General features: G+C 54.6%; 1 protein-coding gene across 3 annotated transcripts; it reads left to right on the top strand.

The window, feature by feature from the left end:
- The first annotated feature begins 755 nt into the window (after positions 1-755).
- Sema6b (semaphorin 6B) lies at positions 756-17,716 on the top strand. 3 transcript variants are annotated; one of them, XM_006244349.5, is made up of 17 exons: positions 756-900; positions 8,260-8,412; positions 8,516-8,639; positions 9,373-9,433; positions 9,569-9,631; positions 9,955-10,056; positions 10,363-10,453; positions 11,031-11,150; positions 11,626-11,714; positions 12,530-12,747; positions 13,379-13,510; positions 13,906-14,055; positions 14,360-14,542; positions 14,628-14,777; positions 15,165-15,242; positions 15,368-15,426; positions 15,826-17,715. In XM_006244349.5, exons 2-17 carry the CDS (start codon positions 8,289-8,291, stop codon positions 16,743-16,745), a joined length of 2,664 nt encoding a protein of 887 aa, XP_006244411.1. In that variant the 5' UTR covers positions 756-900; positions 8,260-8,288; the 3' UTR covers positions 16,746-17,715.
- The last annotated feature ends 1,147 nt before the right edge of the window (positions 17,717-18,863 follow it).

Raw genomic sequence — 18,863 nt, 5'->3', positions numbered from 1 at the left:
TCCAACCCCTCAGGGTGCCCACAAGCCAGAATTCAAATCCTGACACCCACAGACTTGGCTGTCCCAGGCAGCTCAGAGTCCCAACCTCTGGTTGAGAGTCCTCAGCTGGATGAGCTGCGGGACAGCTATGTGAGCAGGACTCAACTCCACAGACAATTACAAAAGCAGTTGTGGAGTGCTTGCTGTATCTGGGAGATGCCAGGAGGTGAGGCCAATCCGAGAGAGGTTTTCATTCAGCGTCATGACCGAGATGGGTTGGGGCTTTAGATAGTGGGAAACTGAGGCATGGAAAGAGATATCTTGCTGTCCCAATGTCCCTCAGAAAGTGAGTGTTGCCGGCGTGCTGGGGCAGGCCTTAGTCAATCATCATTATAAATTAATAAAGGAGACCTTGATGGTTTGACTCAATGATGTCATGAGCCACCAGGACCGTGGGACCTCTCTCCATATCCATGTGGTTCCTGTGTGTGGGTGACCGGTCAGATGAATTGGAAATTCACTGGAATATACAATAGCAAAACGTCTATGGAGTGCCTATGGTATACTGGAGATGTCCAGAGTCAGAACAGAGCGCAGCTCAGTGCGGGAGCGGGTGATCTTTAGAGCCACTCCCGAGGAGAGACAGAGAAAGGGAAACTGAGGCCGGAGATGGTGGAGGCGCCCTCTCCCGTCTGTGCTCCGCTCCTTGATGATCTGTGCCGGGTTTTGCGGAGCTCCGAGCTTGGGCGCGGGGGGGGGGCGGAGGTGGCGGAGCTGCGAGTCGCAGCGGCGGCGGCAGAGATGCGGCCGCGTCCGGGACACCGCGCTGCGCCCCCGCGGGAGCCGCCCGCGCGTGGGAGACTGGGCTGAGGCGCTGCGGGGCCGGGGCGGAGCCGGGCAGGTGCTCGGCCTGCGCTGGAGGTGAGTGCAGGGACGGACGCGGGGACGCACCTTGGACAGATGCACCGGGGACAGATGCGGTGACGGACGCAGGGACAGACGCAGGGACAGATGCAGGAACAGATTCAGGGACAGATGCAGTGGACATGCACGCACCAGGCGCGCGCAGGGCGCGGGCGCCTCGTGCAACGGCACTGGCCTGGGGGGCCCCCCGCGTGCGGTCGCAGCTCCAGCGCCTTGGGCGGGGCTAACGGGCTGCGCAGCGGGCGGGGATTGCAGCCAAAGCCGGGGCTCACCACGCCGTGGCATCGACAGTGGCTTATTGGGGTGACGGCCTACTGGTGGGAGCGGGGGAGGGGGCGGGACACATAGCGCGACCTCCTGTGGGTCCCCACGCGGCCCTGTGCACCAACTGCACCCCAGGCTCTCGGGTCCCCGCTGGTCTCTGCTGGCCCCGCAACTGGCATGAACACAGGGCCCCCAACACAGGCCGCGGCCAACGCCCCCGCTGCAGCACAGCCCGAAACTGGGCTGCCAAGCCCCCCCCCCCAAAGCCTGACAATGGGACAAAGGAGCGTCTCTGGCAGCGGCGCGGGGTGGGTGCCACCGTGGCCCCCAGGCCGACCGCGGCGCTGATTGGTCCCTGGGGCGGGGGTCACGTGCCCCATTCTGCTCTCCACTGCCGACTTTGGGGCGCCTCCCCAGGGCTGCTGCCAGGCCAAACCCCCCACCTCGGCCTCAGATGGAGAATTCTAGGCCTACGACAGCCCTGAGGTCGGGAGGGACTCTAGGATCCCAGGCCCTCTCTGCCCGTGGTCTGTCACCCCAGCCTAAGGTCTATGTCACTCCCATCTGGGATTCCCAGGTCTCTGTCACCTGCCTGAGGTCTGTGTTGCTCTCTAGATCTCCGGCACCCTTGCAGAGGTCTGTGTCACTCTACCTGACATCTGTGTCACCCCCGACTTCTTATTTTTTCTACCTGCCTGACACCCACCCCAAACCGCAATGGAGTTGGGAACCCCAATATTGCAGGCCAGTAAGCTCTGGGAGGAGGAGGATGGCCCTGGGGACAGAATGGCTGAAGGGACTGGCCAGAGCGCCTCTGCCTGGTTACAACACGTCTTTATACTCTGTGTGTCTTGGACTCGGATTTTCTAGCGGGTTTTCAGGGTTCACGATTGCCTTCAGGCTATTTAGAGAGGTTAGAAGTGGGGGAGATCTAAGGTTCAGGGCCTGGATCTGGACATAGCCTAATCCTGTCTGGCCCTCTGACTGGGTGGCCACTGCTCCCTGCTTGGTAGATGGCAGCCTGGGGGCATCTTGTATCTGTATCGTGTCTGTCAGCAATAGTAGGGTGGCCAAGAGGAGATGGGGAAACTGAGGCACTGAGCGGCAATTGAGGCTTCCCCATATTGTGAGGCCCTGAGTTCCACAGCAAGAGGGGGAACCCCGCTCTTTCCATTAACTGAAAACCTAGTGCTCGCGAGTCCCTGTCCCTTCCAAGGGTGGCCCTGATGTCTCAGTCACTGGCAGGAAGTGGATTGGAACTTTAGCTTCTCTGTGTGTTCTGGGGCAGGTAGTCAGTCTCTGTGCGGCCTCCTCAGGACAGGCTCTGCCGGCTCCTCACTCAGCTGCGTGTGTCCCGGTGCCTCCTGGTCCTCCATTCTCCGGGGCTTTCAGCCCTAGTCCTGTCCATCTGTCTGTCTATCCATTGGCAGAGGGCAGGCAGGCAGCTGCCCTTGGAGGAGGTGACGTCAGCCTGCGGACAGGTGAGCCGGACAGAAAAGGTGACTGGCTTCTCCTGGGAAGGCGGGTGTCCTGAGCTGACCCTGGGTGTGGCCCTGGAGGTGGCAGCTGGGAGGACAGACTCTGCCACTGAACTGGGGAATGGGAGGACTTTCCAGGGTGGCTGAACTTTCTGAAGTGGGGTGAGACGAGAAAGCTGGAGCAGGAGCTTCATCCCCAGGGGCACAAGGAGCCAGGGAGGGTGGTAGAGGAGAGAGGAGATGACGAGGCCTCCGGGCTTGCGGGCCTCAAGGAAGGGCTGCTGGGAGCCGGAGCACTGGCACGAGACTGCGACTTTCTGGAACCAGAGTGGGTAGGTGACTTTTAACTCAGTTGAGAGGCCAGACCGGCTGAAGACTACATTTCCCAGGATGCTCTTGGCTCAGCCCCAAGGAACTTCTTGAATGCTTCAAGAGCCCTAAGGGGGATTATAGGTTTCTAGGAGGGCCTTAGGTGATTAGGGAAGTCAGTCAGTCAGTCAGTCAGTCAGTCAGTCAGTCAGTCAGTCAGTCAGTAAACAAGCATTCCCAGTGGCTCCTGTGTGCCGTGGTCTGTGTCTGGCTCAGACAGTAAGCCTAACTTTTCTATTTGTTCCTCAAGACTCTTTCAGACCATGGAAGGGGAACAGAGGCAGATCCTAGTTTACTCTGCTGTTTATAGCTGGGACTGGAGTGGAGGAAGCAAACTGAAGCTAGGGAATGTTTGATTCTGCACTGCAACTCAGGAAAGGTGCACGGAGAAGGGGCACTACAGCTAGAGCTGTGAAGGCTGTGTTGGGTGGTCACGTATTCTCTGATACAAGAGGTAGCAGAGAGCCCTTGCCAGGATGTGGCTCTTCGCCTGGCAGCAGGAGCCACCCTTGGATCAAGCCTGCCCTTCTCTGAGCCTCAGTTTCTACATGTGTAAAACAAAGCCAATGGCCAGTGTTGATAGGGCCAGTCCCCTACCCACATGGCTGTTGAATTCACAACCGTGCAAACCAAGTATACCAGCGCTGAACACCTTAAAGACAGAACATGGGTGCTGCAGCTGAGGTTTTAGAGGTGGTTTTAGATCCAGGGGCTGGAAGAAGAGGTGGAACAGGGGTGGAATGGTTGAGAGGAATAACCCTGCAGCAGACATACAGCCATGCGAAGACCCCGGGGTAGGGGACACAGCTGTGCAAAGGCCCCAGTTGCAGGATGCAGCCTGGTACGGTGGAGGAGGCCCCTGTGGCTGGGAACAGGGAGCAGTGACCATGGCTCTGGGCTGGAGGGCTGTGGCTGCAGTGACTATGGGTACTGGTGCCTGCAGGAGTTGGGGGCCTCTTCATCTCTAGGTGGGTCCCTATGGGTGGCTTCAGTATTGCCACCTGTGAAAAGTCAGAGCAGTCACTATCCCTGGTACTGAGGTAGATGTCCTCTGACATGCTACCACAGAGTTCTGCACAGTGGACGCTCCAGATCTGAGCTGGGAACACAGGTGCTCCTAAGTGTGTGCTGGGGGTCATCTTAAAGGTTCTGAGAAGACACGTTCCCCTGAGGTCACCCTCTCCGTGACAGGGCTTGACTTTTACCAGTGTGTGGTTCTACATCCATTCTACCTGTGTGTCCGCCATTACTGAGTCCTGACTTAAATGGCACCCCTGGTCCACTCTGACACCATGATCTTTCCTCGGGGACCTATTTTCCACCTTTGTCTTCTTCAGGCTCTTTGCTGACACTTCTTGTTCCCAGCAGTCCTTAGTGAGGCCCCAGCTGCCTGTCATATCTTAGGTGTCCTCATGTCAGATGTAGGTAAACATTGAACAGTCACATGTTAGGTAGGTGTGGTTCAAAGTCACCTCACTCCTCTCCCCACCATCCACTGGGGTGTGCTGTGTGACTTCAGCCAAATAGTTCAACCTCTCTGAGCTCTGTACTTTCCATGGTCTCAAGACTGGTGTGGGCATAAAGTGGATTCACACCTATGGGGAGCTTTGTACATCATTTATTGACTACCTTCTGTATACCTGCTGTAGTTCCAAGGCCTGGGCATCTATGGCCATGTTGGCCTGCAGTTGGACTCAGGGAGTCTGGGTACGCATGCCTTTGCCAGGGTTCTTTTTTCACCTGATATTTATCAGTGACTACTCTATTCCGGCCCTATGTTAGGCTCAGGGACACAGCAGTGACCACCAGGGCACTGAAGGACTCAGCAAGCTCAGAGATATCCTTCTGCTAATCAACTACCGTGCACTGCTCATATACACTTTGATAACTTACTGAGGTGGGTGTGTGCTACGGGCTTGTCTTGTGGGTGAGGAAACTGAAGCAGCAGTAATGAGTCCGGAAGAGGTTTGTGCTGAGGGGGACATGAGGCTATGCTAAGTGGGGCCAGAGAGGCAGCTGGAGGGCAGCTGTAAGGAGAGCTGGTAACCAGACCAGGCCAGCACAGGGGCCCGGCTGCCCCACAGTCACTTGATTCCCCCTGGGGACACCAGCAGCACAGCCGGAACCCTGAGGCAGTGGCCTGCAGGGAGCACAACTACAGAGGAGGTGGTGGCAGGGGATTGCAATCGGCAGAGAGCCCTTGGTCTCTGTGTTCCCTGTGGAGTCCAGAGAAGTCCAGGAAAGTGGCATCAGGGCCTGGAGTCACAGGCCAGGTGAGGCAGGGCATGGAAGGTATGCTGTGATTTGCTTGGTGTCAGTGGAATGGTGTGGAAGAGCCCTTACACAACCCTCATGGAAGCAAGAAAGACCCACGTTAGATTCAAAATAGAACTTACTTAAAGAGGCCTGGTGATGGGGTGGAGGGTGCCCTGGCCCTTGGGGAATCTGAGTGGCTAAAGAAGATTGTAGAACAACTATCGACTAGGGGATGTTCTGCCCCTCAGGGGGTGCTTTTGATGCTTAGGACATTTACAGTTGTCACAGGAGCCTGGCACACAGAGAGGGGCAGTCAAAGTCCAGGAAGTGCCGGTTCAGTCACTGGTCGCAGAGCTTAGTTAGGGTTTGCATGAGAACCACAGGCACTGGCTATTCCATCCCACATCCTGGGCCTCAGTTTCCCCACACAGCCAATGAATTGGGCTGTCCCTGGAAGCCACTCGTGGGGGAGGTTCACAGGCAGGTTCTGGGTGTGCACCCTGAGACAGGTGTGAACACACGTGTGGGTGCCCCTCTCACAGCTGGGACATTTGCCTGGGGTGAAAGCACACTTGGGAATATGTAGGTGGTCTGACTTCCTGGGGACTCACAGGGAGGGACTGGTCTAAGCCAGACATTGGGTGTGTGCCAGAGGACTGAAGAACACTGAGGTGGGTGGGGGCGCAATACTAAGTGTTGATTATTTATTCATATACAACAAGTGATTACTGAGCACCAAAAGTCTACTTGGCCCTAGGAAAACCATGCGGGCCTGCCTGCTGTCCCCCAAGGTGTCAAGCTTGTGCAAAAGCCCTTGGGCGAGTCAGAGCGCCGTGAGAAGGTTGGGGAGGGGGAAAGCAAGGGTCGGAAAGAAAGGGAGGGAGGTTCGATGGGATGGCAGCGCGGAGGACTAACGGCGGGCCGGTTGCTCGCAGGCGCCCCCTCGTGTCCAGAGCGTGAGGGCAGAGAGGACGTGGTGGCGGAGACAGCCTGGGCGCTGATGGAGGAGAAAGGCCAATGGTTTCCTTCCATTTACTGTGTGCTAGAGAACTTTGTGGTGGAGTCGAAAATGAGTTACCACTATGGCATAAACCTGGGGCTGTGGGGTGGTGGGGCGAGGAAGTTAGGCTTCGTGACAGAGAGAGGGCGTGACGGAGACTTCTTGTGCGGTGCCATGGAGGGGCTTTGGCATGCAGGGATGCTGCAGCGTGTCTGAGACGGGTTAGAACCCCGAGTTCAGTGGTGACGCCCGAAGACTCAGCCCGCCATAGCCGGGGGGCACGGCCGAGGATCTGGAGATCATGTAGGATGATTCATGGCTCTGGGGTGGATCTCTGGAAAGTTGAGGTCAGCCTGGTCTACATAGTAAGATTCTGTCTCAAAACATTTTATATTTATTATTCTATCTTATTTGGGAGAAGCGGGTAGAGGTTCTCGTTGAACCCAGAGCTTCTCAAAGCAGCTCCTGTGGTTGCTGAGTCTGGAGCTACAGAATCAGACCTTGTCCCAGGAAGCAAAGTCAAAGAGCTGGGGGCGTGGCTTGTGAGTTAAGCTGTTCCTCCCCCTCAAATCCCCCAGGGCTCTAGGGAGCCTTGCCTAGAATCCCTACTGAGGGTCTGGGGCTGGTACCAGAGGGTTAGGATGGCCATAGAGCAGAGGTCAGTCTCCTGGAATTTGGGGTCATCGGACGGGTACAGAAGGACAGCACAGGCGAGGAGCCAGTTTAGGAAGCTCGTAAGGAAGTAGGCTCATGTCCTAGAACACGAGTACTCTGAGTCACAAATCCTGGAAGCCCGGGTCAGGCAGAGGAAGCTGTGCAAGGTCTTCCTGTTTTTTGGCCCTGACCGTTAGAATAGGCGCTGATGTTAACTTGGGGCTGATGTTCCCTCCATCACCCCACCCACTGTGGCTTAGGATCGCCAAGACACAAAGTCAGGGGATGGCTGGGGGACATCTCTGCTGCCTGGAAGGGGAAACTGAGGCCCAGAATTTGTTGGAGACTGACGAAGCTGCTGAGAATCCCATGTGGAGTGTTTCAAATTGGACTGTACTCCTTTCTGGTAGGGAGGTGCTGCCCTGCCCCGGGTCCCCAGGTTTGGAGGGCTGGGGTCCCACGTGTTTTCACACACTCGGGATTCCTCAGTTATGAATGAGAGCAGAAGGAAGCGGTCCAAGGGGACAGGAAGTCAAACCCACCAACGACACCAAGGCCTCTGTACACTGCAATGTTCTACGACTCCCATCGCTTATGTTGTGGTTTATAAAATACCAAGGACTTTTAATTCTGTTATGTTTTGTTCAGCCTTTGAATTGGAAATACGGTTTCTCTTTGTGTGTTTGTTCTAATTTTGTGGCCATTTGGTTTTATCGTGGGGGTCTTGCTATGTAGACCAGGCTGTCCTAGAACTAATGATGCTCCTGCCTCAGCCTGTCCATGGCTGAGATGACAGGCCTATGCCATGATGCCAAGCTCTAAAGTTTTTCCCGCTTTAATTTGAAGGATTTTTAAAAAAGACTTATTTATTTATATATAAGTACACTGTAGCTCTCTTCAGACACACCAGAAGAAGGCATCAGATCTCATTACAGATGGTTGTAAACCACCATGTGGTTGCTGGGATTTGAACTCAGGACCTCTGGAAGAACAGTCAGTGCTCTTAACCACTGAGCCATCTTTCCAGCTCCCAAAGGATTTTTTTAAAATGCTTTTTGAGATTGGATTTTTAAACACACGTTTTAAGATAATATCCATTATTGTAATTCTCGTGATTAATTTTTAATTACCTAATGCATTTTGGTTGCAGCTATTTCCTGAGAATTTTATGCACATGTGGTCTTAAAGTCGCTTGTTAATTAAACAACCTCTGAGCGTCATTATTATTATCAATGTTATTATTTTTATTCTGGAGGAAGAGAGGGACTCGCGCGCCCCCTAATGGCCTCTTATGGAACTGCAGGAAGCTCCACTCACTGGCCTTCTGGCTTGTAGGTGTTACCTGTGGTCACCTGGTCCTCACCATGTGGACCCCGCGAGCGCCCCCTCCACGCCCGGCCCTGCTGTTCCTCCTGCTGTTGCTTCTGAGGGTCACCCATGGCCTTTTCCCAGATGAACCACCTCCACTCAGTGTGGCTCCCAGGGACTGTGAGTCTGGGCGGGGGGCGGGGTGATGGGCAGGGGTGTGTCAGGGTCTCGGGTGGACAGGATCTTGTTCCCAAACGAATTCTCCCTCCACTCCCTCCCCTAGACCTGAGCCACTACCCCGTGTTCGTGGGCAGCGGGCCTGGTCGTCTGACCCCTGCAGAGGGTGCTGAGGACCTCAACATCCAGAGAGTGCTACGTGTTAACAGGACACTGTTCATCGGGGACAGGTATGCAAATGTTAAGGTGCCCAGAAGAGCGAATTTGAGGGGTCCATGATAGGCCTATTGCTTGGCTGGAAAGTGTAACCCCATGGGGCTGAATGCTGCGTTTCAAGGTATTCAGCACCTTTTTTAAGGCTATTGAGCACTCCGTTTAAAGGTGCTGTTGGGTGGTGTTTGTTTGTTTGAGGCAAAATTTCTCTGTGTAGTCCTGGCTGTCCTGGAATTCATTCTGTAGACCAGGCTGGCATCTCTAAGTCACAGAGATCCCCCTCCCTCTATTCCTGAGTGCTGGGATTAAAGGCATGCGCCCACCACCCAGCTTATGCCTGAGTCTTAAGGGCGTTGGACGCTGCGTGATGCATGTGTACTGTTAGGGGCAATGTCTAAGACATAATTTACTGAGTGCCTATACAGAGTAATGGAGGGGAATGCAAAAGAGAACTCGGGCTCTAGGCAAGTTTACTAGATGCTCACAGGCGCCTCCTGCTGGCAGTTTCCCAAGGCTGAGTCAGTGCCGAGGCCTGAATGTGTCCAAGCTGTGAGGTTTGAGGCTGGACATGGTGGCAGCATGCAGACTGAGAAAAGGGTGGGCATGGGATAGATTTCAAAGGCAGAAATCACAATACAGACCAGGAATGATGTGGATGGCAGATGGACATCATGTTTACTGTTATTGGACTGAAGTGATAGGGTCCTTCTCCCTCCATCTCTTGTACCATGCTCTCCTGCTCTCCTGCAGAGACAACCTGTACCAAGTAGAACTGGAGCCATCCACATCCACGGAGCTGCGGTATCAGCGGGTGAGGAAGAGGGACTGCTTGCAGTGGGGCAGAGCTCTTCAAGGGGAGCTGGAGTCCAAGATGGACTTGGCTGGGAGAAGGGATCTGCCGGATGCTGAGAGGCACACTCCCCTCACCACACTTTTTTTCTGACAGAAGCTTACCTGGCGCTCCAACCCCAGTGACATCGATGTGTGTCGGATGAAGGGCAAGCAAGAGGTAAGAGGAACCTGTCCTTGTCCAGGCTTATCCCCATCCTACCCTCCCTGGCCATGTTTCTAGTTGGGCCTCAAACTTCCCTGCAGCCTCGGAGTGATTCTTCCTCTCAGAGCTGTTACTGTTATGTTCAAGGACAGGTGCCTCGATTGCCACACCCAATCTACTCAGGTCACGCCCAATCTACTCAGGTCACGCCCAATCTCCTTCATCCCTTGGGAATAGCCCCGTCTCTTGGGTCAGCCTTGATTGAGCTCCCAGTCCGAGCCCTGTGCACAGGGACCAGGCAACACCCTCTGCAACTCCTTCCTTCTTCCCCACCCCAGGGTGAGTGTCGGAACTTTGTCAAGGTGCTCCTGCTTCGTGACGAATCCACGCTCTTCGTGTGCGGCTCCAATGCATTCAATCCCATCTGTGCCAATTACAGTGTGAGTCTCAGCTCTCAAGACCCCAAGAATCTTCTTCGCCCTCCATCTATCCTGTGCTTCCTCTCAGCCACACACACCCCTATACGAGGTTTTTCAGGCTTATCTCCCTTGTCTTCCAAGTCTGATTACAATAAACTCGGGCCCATTCACAGACCAGAAAACTGAGGCCCTGAGAGGTTAATTGCCTGGCCAGAATCACACAGCAATACAGTATGAAGCTAGGGTTCTGCTTGGAGTGGAGGACTGGGGAAGGCTGGAGCTACCAGGCAGAGTGAGACGTATTCTTAGATTCTGTCCTCCCTGCAGATGGACACACTGCAGCTTCTTGGAGACAACATCAGTGGTATGGCCCGCTGCCCCTACGACCCCAAGCATGCCAATGTCGCCCTCTTCTCAGGTGAGTGATTTCTGCTGTTGGCATGTCCAGTTCCAAGAAAGGCGTTTTTCATTCCTAAAATCCTGGTTGCTCAGAGGCAGCTGGGAAATGAGCAGAATCTAAGGGGACATAGTCAGGTCAGGGTCATGTTCAGGAAGACGTGAGGCTGAGCCAGAGGAAGAAATTTAGCCTGGGACCAAGGTTCAACTGGATTTAGTCTCATCCTGTGTGAGGACTCAGCCTGGGATTCAGGCTCATTCAGTAACAGGATCCTGATGGGAACCAGGCTCAACCTATTGACAGTCCATACTGGGCTGAGATTCTAATTTTCACTCCTGCCTCCTCTGGTCTTTCTATTATGATTATTATTATTGTTGTTGTTGTCATTATGATTTTCTGAGACAGGGTTTCCCTGTGTAGCCCTGACTGTCCAGGAACTCACTCTGTAGACCAGGCTGGCCTCAAGCTCACAGAGATCCACCACCTCTGCCTCCTTAGTGCTGGGATTCAGGCCTGTGCTACTGTGCCTGGCTTCTCTCTGGGCCTTCCCAGTTTAATCTCAATCTGCTTCCCTCACACCTTGTTCCCTGATGTCCAGATGGGATGCTCTTCACAGCCACAGTAACTGACTTCCTAGCCATCGACGCTGTTATCTACCGTAGCCTTGGGGACCGGCCCACACTGCGCACAGTAAAGCATGACTCCAAGTGGTTTAAAGGTGAGGTTCTTGTAGAGGTGACATTTACCTGACACCCCCAACAAAACAAGAGTCCCAGAGATCAGGAGAAAAGAGTCTGGGACCTTGTCTTTGGAATCTCTTGATCTTTTTAAAGGTGAAACTAGATGGAAGATTTTGGTGTAAAATAGTGCCTGCAGGTAGCAGGTAGCTGAGGAACCTGAAATAGAAGGACAGGGTAGGAAACTGCGGAATTGAGGTCTCCACCAAATAGGGAGGAAGGTGTCACAAAACAGCATAGATTGCATGGGAATGGTAGGATAGTGGTCTTCTTTTTAATTTATGACCCCACTCACCCCCCTCCAAAAAAAGCTGAACTAGGCTCAGTTCATTTTGGCTAAGTGACCATTCTAAGTTTCTTCTTTCCAAAAAGAGGCACAGCTCAAGTGTGCTCTAGTGACATTCAGAGATCCCTTCATGATGAGTAAGGTTGTATCCCAACACCTTCTCTCAACAGAGCCATACTTTGTGCATGCGGTGGAGTGGGGAAGCCACGTCTACTTCTTCTTCCGGGAGATCGCCATGGAGTTTAACTATCTGGAAAAGGTTTCATTGCAACTTCTGTGATGCTTGGGCCCAGGACATTAGCTGAGAGGCTCAGGCAGGGAAAGTAGACAGAAGGTCTAATCCATTAAATCCACCTGGATCAGAGGAACCAGTCTTCACATAGTGTCCCCTCCAATGAGGACCAGGTCTATGAGGCTGAAAGACATTTAAGGAGGAACTGAGGAGCTTGAAGGCTTTGTATAGAACAGTGTTGGAGACATTGATGTCATGTGGTCCCACAGTTCCTGTCTATCATCCTTCCCTCAATCTGTCTCACTGACACATGACCAAAAGCCCAACTATTTATTCTTCAGCCCTTCCCAGAATCATTAACCTGAGTCTAGTCACAATCCACCCACCTATCCATCCATCTACCCACCCAACCATCTATCTATAAATAAATACATCCATCTATCCATAAACCCATCCATCCATTCACCCACCCACCCATCTATCTATAAATACACCCATCTATCCATAAATCCATAAACCCATCCACCCATCCATCCATCCATCCATCCATCCAGAAACTCATCCATCCATCCATTCATCCATCCATCCATCCATCCATCCATCCATCCATCCATCCATCCATCCAGAAACTCATCCACTCACCCATCCAGCCTCCCACACATTTATGTTTTGCACTGTCGCCTGTGCCACCCCTGTCCTTGCTGCCTGGCATCCAGAGTGCTGTGGGTAGCAGGTCCCCCCTTAGTCCTTTGTAAGAGAAGTTCCCTGTCTGGCATGACAGGCAGTAGCCATTTCTACATCATGCTAACTCAGGGTGTTCCCGGTGCCTACTTCTTGCCCAGGTGGTGGTGTCCCGTGTGGCCCGTGTATGCAAGAATGATGTGGGCGGCTCCCCACGGGTGCTGGAGAAGCAGTGGACTTCCTTCCTGAAGGCCCGGCTCAACTGCTCCGTGCCTGGGGACTCACACTTCTACTTCAATGTACTGCAGGCTGTGACTGGTGTGGTGAGCCTTGGCGGCCGTCCAGTGATTCTTGCTGTCTTCTCAACTCCTAGCAACAGGCAGGTGTCCACTGGGGGTGTTTGTTGGCCAGAATCCTAGTGTTCACACATTCACTCAGCAAATATTTTCTGTGTCCTGTGTTGGGCAGCATTGGTCCTAGGAGCCCTCCATGCCAATCTGGGGCCAAAGAATGAAAGAAACACCTGGAGTCCTCTCATCCTGTGGGGCGTGTCAGGAAGGGCTCCTGAAGAGTGACACTGGGGTGTGGAAGAGGGCATAGTGCATGCAATGGTTCCAAGACTCTGTGATGGTCAGAGGAAGGAGGCTTATGTGGAGGTGTGGAGGGAGACAATGAAATCAGGGAATGTGTTAGAATTATGGAGGATTGAACCATGGGGCAGGGCCTAGACTTGGGTCTGAGTGCACAAGGAAGTCATAGACAAATGAGGATCAATAGAGAGGCCGGCTAGCATAGCCTCTGGGAACTGACTAAATCCTCAGTGGTAACTGAGTACATCAGAGAGGGTCTAAGAAAGCTGCACAGTGGTCCAACCTGGGGATGTTCTGAGGTGGAGTGGCTTGTGTTGCTCAGATGAGAGGAGGAGCAGGGGACTCAGGCAGTGCATGGGACCCAGAGATGGCACCATCCCCACCCAGCTCAGCACTCTCCCCCCCACCCCACCCCCACAGCATCCCTGGCTCAGCTGTCTGTGCCTTTGACATGAACCAAGTGGCTGCTGTGTTTGAAGGCCGCTTCCGGGAGCAGAAGTCACCTGAGTCAATCTGGACCCCAGTGCCTGAGGACCAAGTACCACGGCCCAGGTGACAGTGACTTCCATCTTCACAGGGTAGTCAAGGAGTGTTCTGCCCCTACAATGGCTGGTCACTGTGTCAGATAAGGAGAGCAATGGAGGGAAACAAAGAAGCTTGTGGAGGAAGCGACACTAGGAGGCTGGCACAAAGGGCCAGGCACTCAAGGATCTTCATTTGTTGAGGGATAAGCTGGGCAGAGGGTGAAAATGTGCACAAAGGCCCTGGACTAGGGGGCGTGGCCTGTGTGAGGCCCAGGCAAATCAGATCAGAATGTAAAGAGGTGCTGAGGCTACAGAGAATCAGATCAGGGAAACCATAAAAGTGGGGAGCCCCAAGATGCCCCAGGGAATCAGGGCGTCATTGTGGTATCCTGGCATCCTCCCTGACTCACTGTCTTCACCCAGGCCCGGGTGCTGTGCAGCGCCCGGTATGCAGTACAACGCATCCAATGCCCTTCCTGACGAGATTCTCAACTTTGTAAAGACCCACCCACTGATGGACGAAGCGGTGCCCTCCCTGGGCCACTCGCCTTGGATTGTGAGAACTCTGATACGGTCAGTGCTGGGGAGGGGGGTAGTCCAGTCCTTCATGGTGGGGGTAATAGAGCCCAGTCAAGGGCCTTCATTATTGTGGGGTATGCTGGGCAAGGACGCTGTGGGTAGGGCCCACCATCCTTAGAAAGGGCCTGAGGCAGAACATAGCATCACTTTTTCATGTCACTGTCTATCAGTGTTTATCTGATAGTATGCACCTTTCTAACTACTCCTGTATCCCACAGGTCAAAGGATGTGTGTGATACCTGGGCTGGGAGGCCTGAGGAAACTTCAGGGTAAACCTGACCTCCATCTTGTATTCCAGGCACCAGCTGACCCGAGTGGCTGTGGATGTGGGTGCAGGCCCATGGGGCAATCAGACAATAGTCTTCCTTGGCTCTGAGGTTGGCACAGTCCTCAAATTCCTTGTGAAGCCCAATGCCAGTGTCTCAGGGACCACAGGGCCCAGCATCTTTTTGGAGGAGTTTGAGACCTACCGGCCAGACAGGTCTGAGGATAAGCAGGGAGGTGGGAGTGACTGGCTGAACCATGGGGTGGGCATACCAGCCTCATGGTTCACCCCGTGTGCCCAGGTGTGGACGATCCAGCAGTGCTGGTGAGTGGGGACAACGACTTCTGAGCCTGGAGCTAGATGCTGCCTCAGGTGGCCTGCTGGCAGCCTTCCCCCGCTGTGTGGTTCGTGTTCCTGTTGCCCGCTGCCAGCTGTACTCGGGGTGCATGAAGTGAGTACCCCCCACAAGGCTGGTACAGGGTCAGGGGAAGCATATGGAATGAGGAGAGCTATGTGTTGTTGGAAAGCTTTGATGCACCAGAGGTAAACAAAGGCAGAGGACACGGCTGTGCAAAGTCCCTGGGGCAGGATGCAGCCTGTATTGGAGGAGCAATGGGGAGGCTGGGGGCTGCTTCAGGGAGGATAGACTGTCTGGGCTCAGGTTCCAGCCCAGTCTCGTGGCAATGCTTCTGAACTGAGCATCCATTTTCTTGTGTAAAAATTTGAGAGAAAGTATCCTGGGCCTCCAAAACTCACTCTGAGTCAGTCGCAGTTGCGGTGACTAGAAGCTACGTGGCCAGGTTTTCTAAGCAGCTGGCTGTTCCGTGTTCTGTCCTAGGAACTGCATTGGCAGCCAAGATCCATACTGCGGGTGGGCCCCCGATGGCTCCTGCATCTTCCTCAGACCAGGAACCAGGTATAGGGAAGGGGGACATGTGGGGCATATCTAGCAACCCACTGCCTGTGTTCCCTTTTCTGTGCCAGGCTGGGTATACAGAGCTCTGTGTTGAGTCTACTTCTGTCCCCTTCTCCCCATCTCAGTGCCACGTTTGAGCAAGATGTGTCCGGGGCCAGCACCTCTGGCTTAGGTGACTGCACTGGTAAGCTGAGAAAGGGACTCCCTTGTGTGCTGTGACACAGCCAGAGACACTCAGTCCTGGGAATGGAGGGTGGACACATGGCAGACTTCCTTAGTGAGCTGGGAGCCATGAAAAGCTAAGTTCACCCAGTGTTCACGGTCGCCCTCTGGTGGCCGCTGCGATGAAGGGTGAAAATGAGACCATCTAATAGGGAGATGAAAGATACTGATTCCAGAAAAAATAGGCACAAAGGGTCATGGCTCAGGCGTAGAGCCCTTGCCTAGAATGCCCTTGTGAGAGGCCTGGGGCGTGGTCATGGATGGAACCCCGCCTAGAATGGAGCGTAGCTCAGTGTAGGGACTGTATTGCCACCTTCTTCTTTTTTTTTTTTTTTTGTATTGCCACCTTCTTTGTCCCCAGGACTCTTGCGCGCCAGCCTCTCAGATGACCGCGCAGGGCTGGTATCGGTGAACCTGCTGGTGACGTCCTCGGTGGCAGCGTTCGTGGTGGGTGCCGTGGTGTCCGGTTTCAGCGTGGGCTGGTTCGTGGGTCTCCGCGAGCGGCGGGAGCTGGCCCGGCGCAAGGACAAGGAAGCCATCCTGGCGCATGGCGGCAGCGAGGCAGTGCTGAGCGTGAGCCGACTGGGCGAGCGCAGGGGAACCGGGACTGGGGGTCGTGGGGGAGCCGGCGGCGGTCCCGGGGGTCCCCCGGAGGCCCTGCTGGCCCCGCTTATGCAGAATGGCTGGACAAAGGCGGCACTGCTGCATGGTGGTCCTCACGACCTGGATTCGGGGCTGCTGCCCACCCCTGAGCAGACGCCTCTGCCCCAGAAACGCCTGCCCACAACACACCCACACGCCCACGCCCTAGGACCGCGAGCCTGGGACCACAGCCACGCGCTGCTGTCGGCCTCTGCCTCCACATCCTTGCTCCTGCTGGCGCACACCCGCGCCCCTGAGCAGCCCCCAGTGCCGACTGAGTCAGGCCCGGAATCTCGCCTCTGCGCCCCAAGATCCTGCCGGGCCTCTCACCCAGGCGACTTCCCACTCACGCCTCACGCCAGCCCGGACCGCCGGCGGGTTGTGTCCGCACCCACGGGCCCCTTGGACTCTTCTTCGGTGGGCGACGACCTTCCAGGGCCATGGAGCCCACCTGCAACCAGCAGCCTGCGGAGGCCGGGCCCCCATGGGCCCCCAACAGCCGCCCTGCGGCGCACACACACATTCAACAGCGGCGAGGCGAGGCCCGGGGGTCACCGTCCTCGCCGCCACGCACCCGCGGACTCTACACACTTGCTGCCCTGCGGGACGGGCGAGCGGACTGCACCCCCGGTACCCTAGGCCGGGCGGATGCCTCGACGGTGCCAACCACAGCGACCCGGGCGTCAGCCCAGGTCACCGAGCCCTACTGGCGCCGAGTGGGACGCGTTCGTTCCCCACCCTCGCGGGTGGGGATCTCCTCGCCACAGGGAAGCACAAGAGCCCCCTCCATCCCGGAAGATGCAGAACATGAAGCCCCGGGGTGGGCGGGAAGAGGCTGACCTTTTACCTGAGCATAGACTTTGATTTTTGTTTATTTTGAGTTTGGTTTTTTTTTTTTTCTAAGAAATTGCACAGCCCCATTCTTACTTGGGGTGTCGGCCGGGGTGGGAGGTGAGGATATGGGGTAACGGGAGGCAGAGCTGCAGACACGAGCCTTCCTGCCTCAACACATCCTCCCTAGAAGGGACCCCCTCCCCTTTCCTGGGCTCCTGCGCGCGCGCGCGCGCGCGCGCGTGTGTGTGTGTGTGTGTGTGTGTGTGTCCGTGTGCATGGCCTGTTTGTGTGCAAAGGCCCGAGGCAGAAGTATGTGTGCGTGCGTGTGAGACAGGGCTGCCGTGTGTGTGTGTGTGTGTGTGTGTGTGTGTGTGTGTGTGTGTGTGCGACTCAGAATGTGGGTGGTGGTGCCCTCAGAGACCCTGGCATTGGCTGAGCCAATGTTGGTACTTCTGGAAAGAAACCCAGGGGATGGAGCCTCTGAGGTGCCGGTTGGAGTTCAAATCCTGCTCCTGCAGAGGGAATCTGGGGATCCAGGCTGGGAGATGGGGGAACCTACTTCTAAAGGGCTTGTGGGGGGTTTTGGGAGGGTGGAAGTGGGCAGACACCCCTGTAAATACAGCCCTGGGGTGGTCAGAGAGGCCCATGCCACCTGTCCCCACTTGTGACATGCCCTCTGACTGCCAACTGACCATGCATGCCACGTGGCCAGCTGAGTCCAGGACCCTCCTCAGCCCTATCCCTGTCAATAAAACTCTTGTTTACATCCACCGGCCCCCTTGACTCTGGGTCAGCTCTGTTTCCTGGGGTGATTAGGAATATTTGGGGGACAAAACCTGCTTTTAGTCACATTCACAGGCAAATGGGGGTTTAGCCTCTTAAAATCCCAGGCTGGAAGGAGAGGTCATGGCAAGAAAACTTTAATAACACTGAGATGCCAACAAAGAGGAACTAGCTGGGTGTAGGGGAAATGGCTCAGTGAGGAAAACATTTCTTGGGCAAGCAAGAAGACCTGAGTTAGAATCCCTTAGCACTCAGAAAGAGCCAGTGTGGTGGTGCATGCCTGTAATTTTAACACTGGGAAGACAGAGACAAGAAGGTCCCTGACCTCTTGCAGACCAGCCTAGCCCAATCAATGAGAGGCCCTGCCTTGGTGAACGATATGGAGAACTGTTGAGGAAGACACCTAGAATCAACCTATGACCTATGCAAGTCATGTGCAATCACATATACTCAGACAGCCAAAGGTGTCCTCAAAGGCAAATTCATAGCCTTGAAATGCATCTTTGCAATTGTGGGTTGTTGTTGGACAGTCTCAGTATGTAGTCTAGTCTGGTGTCAAAATAGTCTCTGTACTCTAACCCTAGGCTGTGATGAGATGACATGTGAGGTACCACGGTGTACTTCACAACACATGTATGCACACACTGAACTTCAGATAAATGTAATCACCAAAGAATCTCTTGAAGTTCAAGTTCAGCTGTGCAGGCAGAGAAATCGAGTCCCAGAGAACCTAAGCCAGACCTGCTTTGGTTCCTTGTGGAAGACCTTAAATCTAGAACCAGGCATTGTTCCTTGTTCAGTGGGAAAGCAAACAGCAGCACACCAGGTACTCAAGACCTGAGATGTCTTTAACACATTTCCTGTCCCCTGCTCAAAGAGCAGCCAGGCTCCTGATCTCATTGCAAGCTCAGTCCCTGAATCCTGGGTGGGAGAGGTGGGGACTCAGTCCAGGAGACACCGGTTGGGAAACCCCTACCCCCATCCCTAACAAGGAAGTAAAAGCTGGCGAAAGTCTGGGAAAGGGTGGGCAGGAAGCAAGTCACTGCTAGGAAGGGATGTAGCAATGTTGACCTGGCCCCAGGCTCTTCCTGTTTTGTTGCAGAGCAGAGTTGGGGTGGGGACTATATAAAGACACCTTCC

This window comes from Rattus norvegicus, chromosome 9 (assembly GCF_036323735.1).
Source record: "Rattus norvegicus strain BN/NHsdMcwi chromosome 9, GRCr8, whole genome shotgun sequence".
Taxonomy (NCBI): domain Eukaryota; kingdom Metazoa; phylum Chordata; class Mammalia; order Rodentia; family Muridae; genus Rattus; species Rattus norvegicus.
The sequence above is the reverse complement of the archived record's forward strand: the minus strand, read 5'-3'. Positions and strand labels throughout refer to the sequence as shown.

What these genes read in the sequence shown, in the direction of transcription:
- Sema6b (XM_006244348.5), top strand. Translation starts at nt 7,150, where the DNA reads ATGTTCCCTCCATCACCCCACCCACTGTGGCTTAGGATCGCCAAGACA. An exon ending in GGATGAAGGGCAAGCAAGAG is followed by an intron (nt 9,632 to 9,954) that starts GTAAGAGGAACC and finishes TCCCCACCCCAG; the next exon opens with GGTGAGTGTCGGAACTTTGT. An exon ending in TGACTCCAAGTGGTTTAAAG is followed by an intron (nt 11,151 to 11,625) that starts GTGAGGTTCTTG and finishes TTCTCTCAACAG; the next exon opens with AGCCATACTTTGTGCATGCG.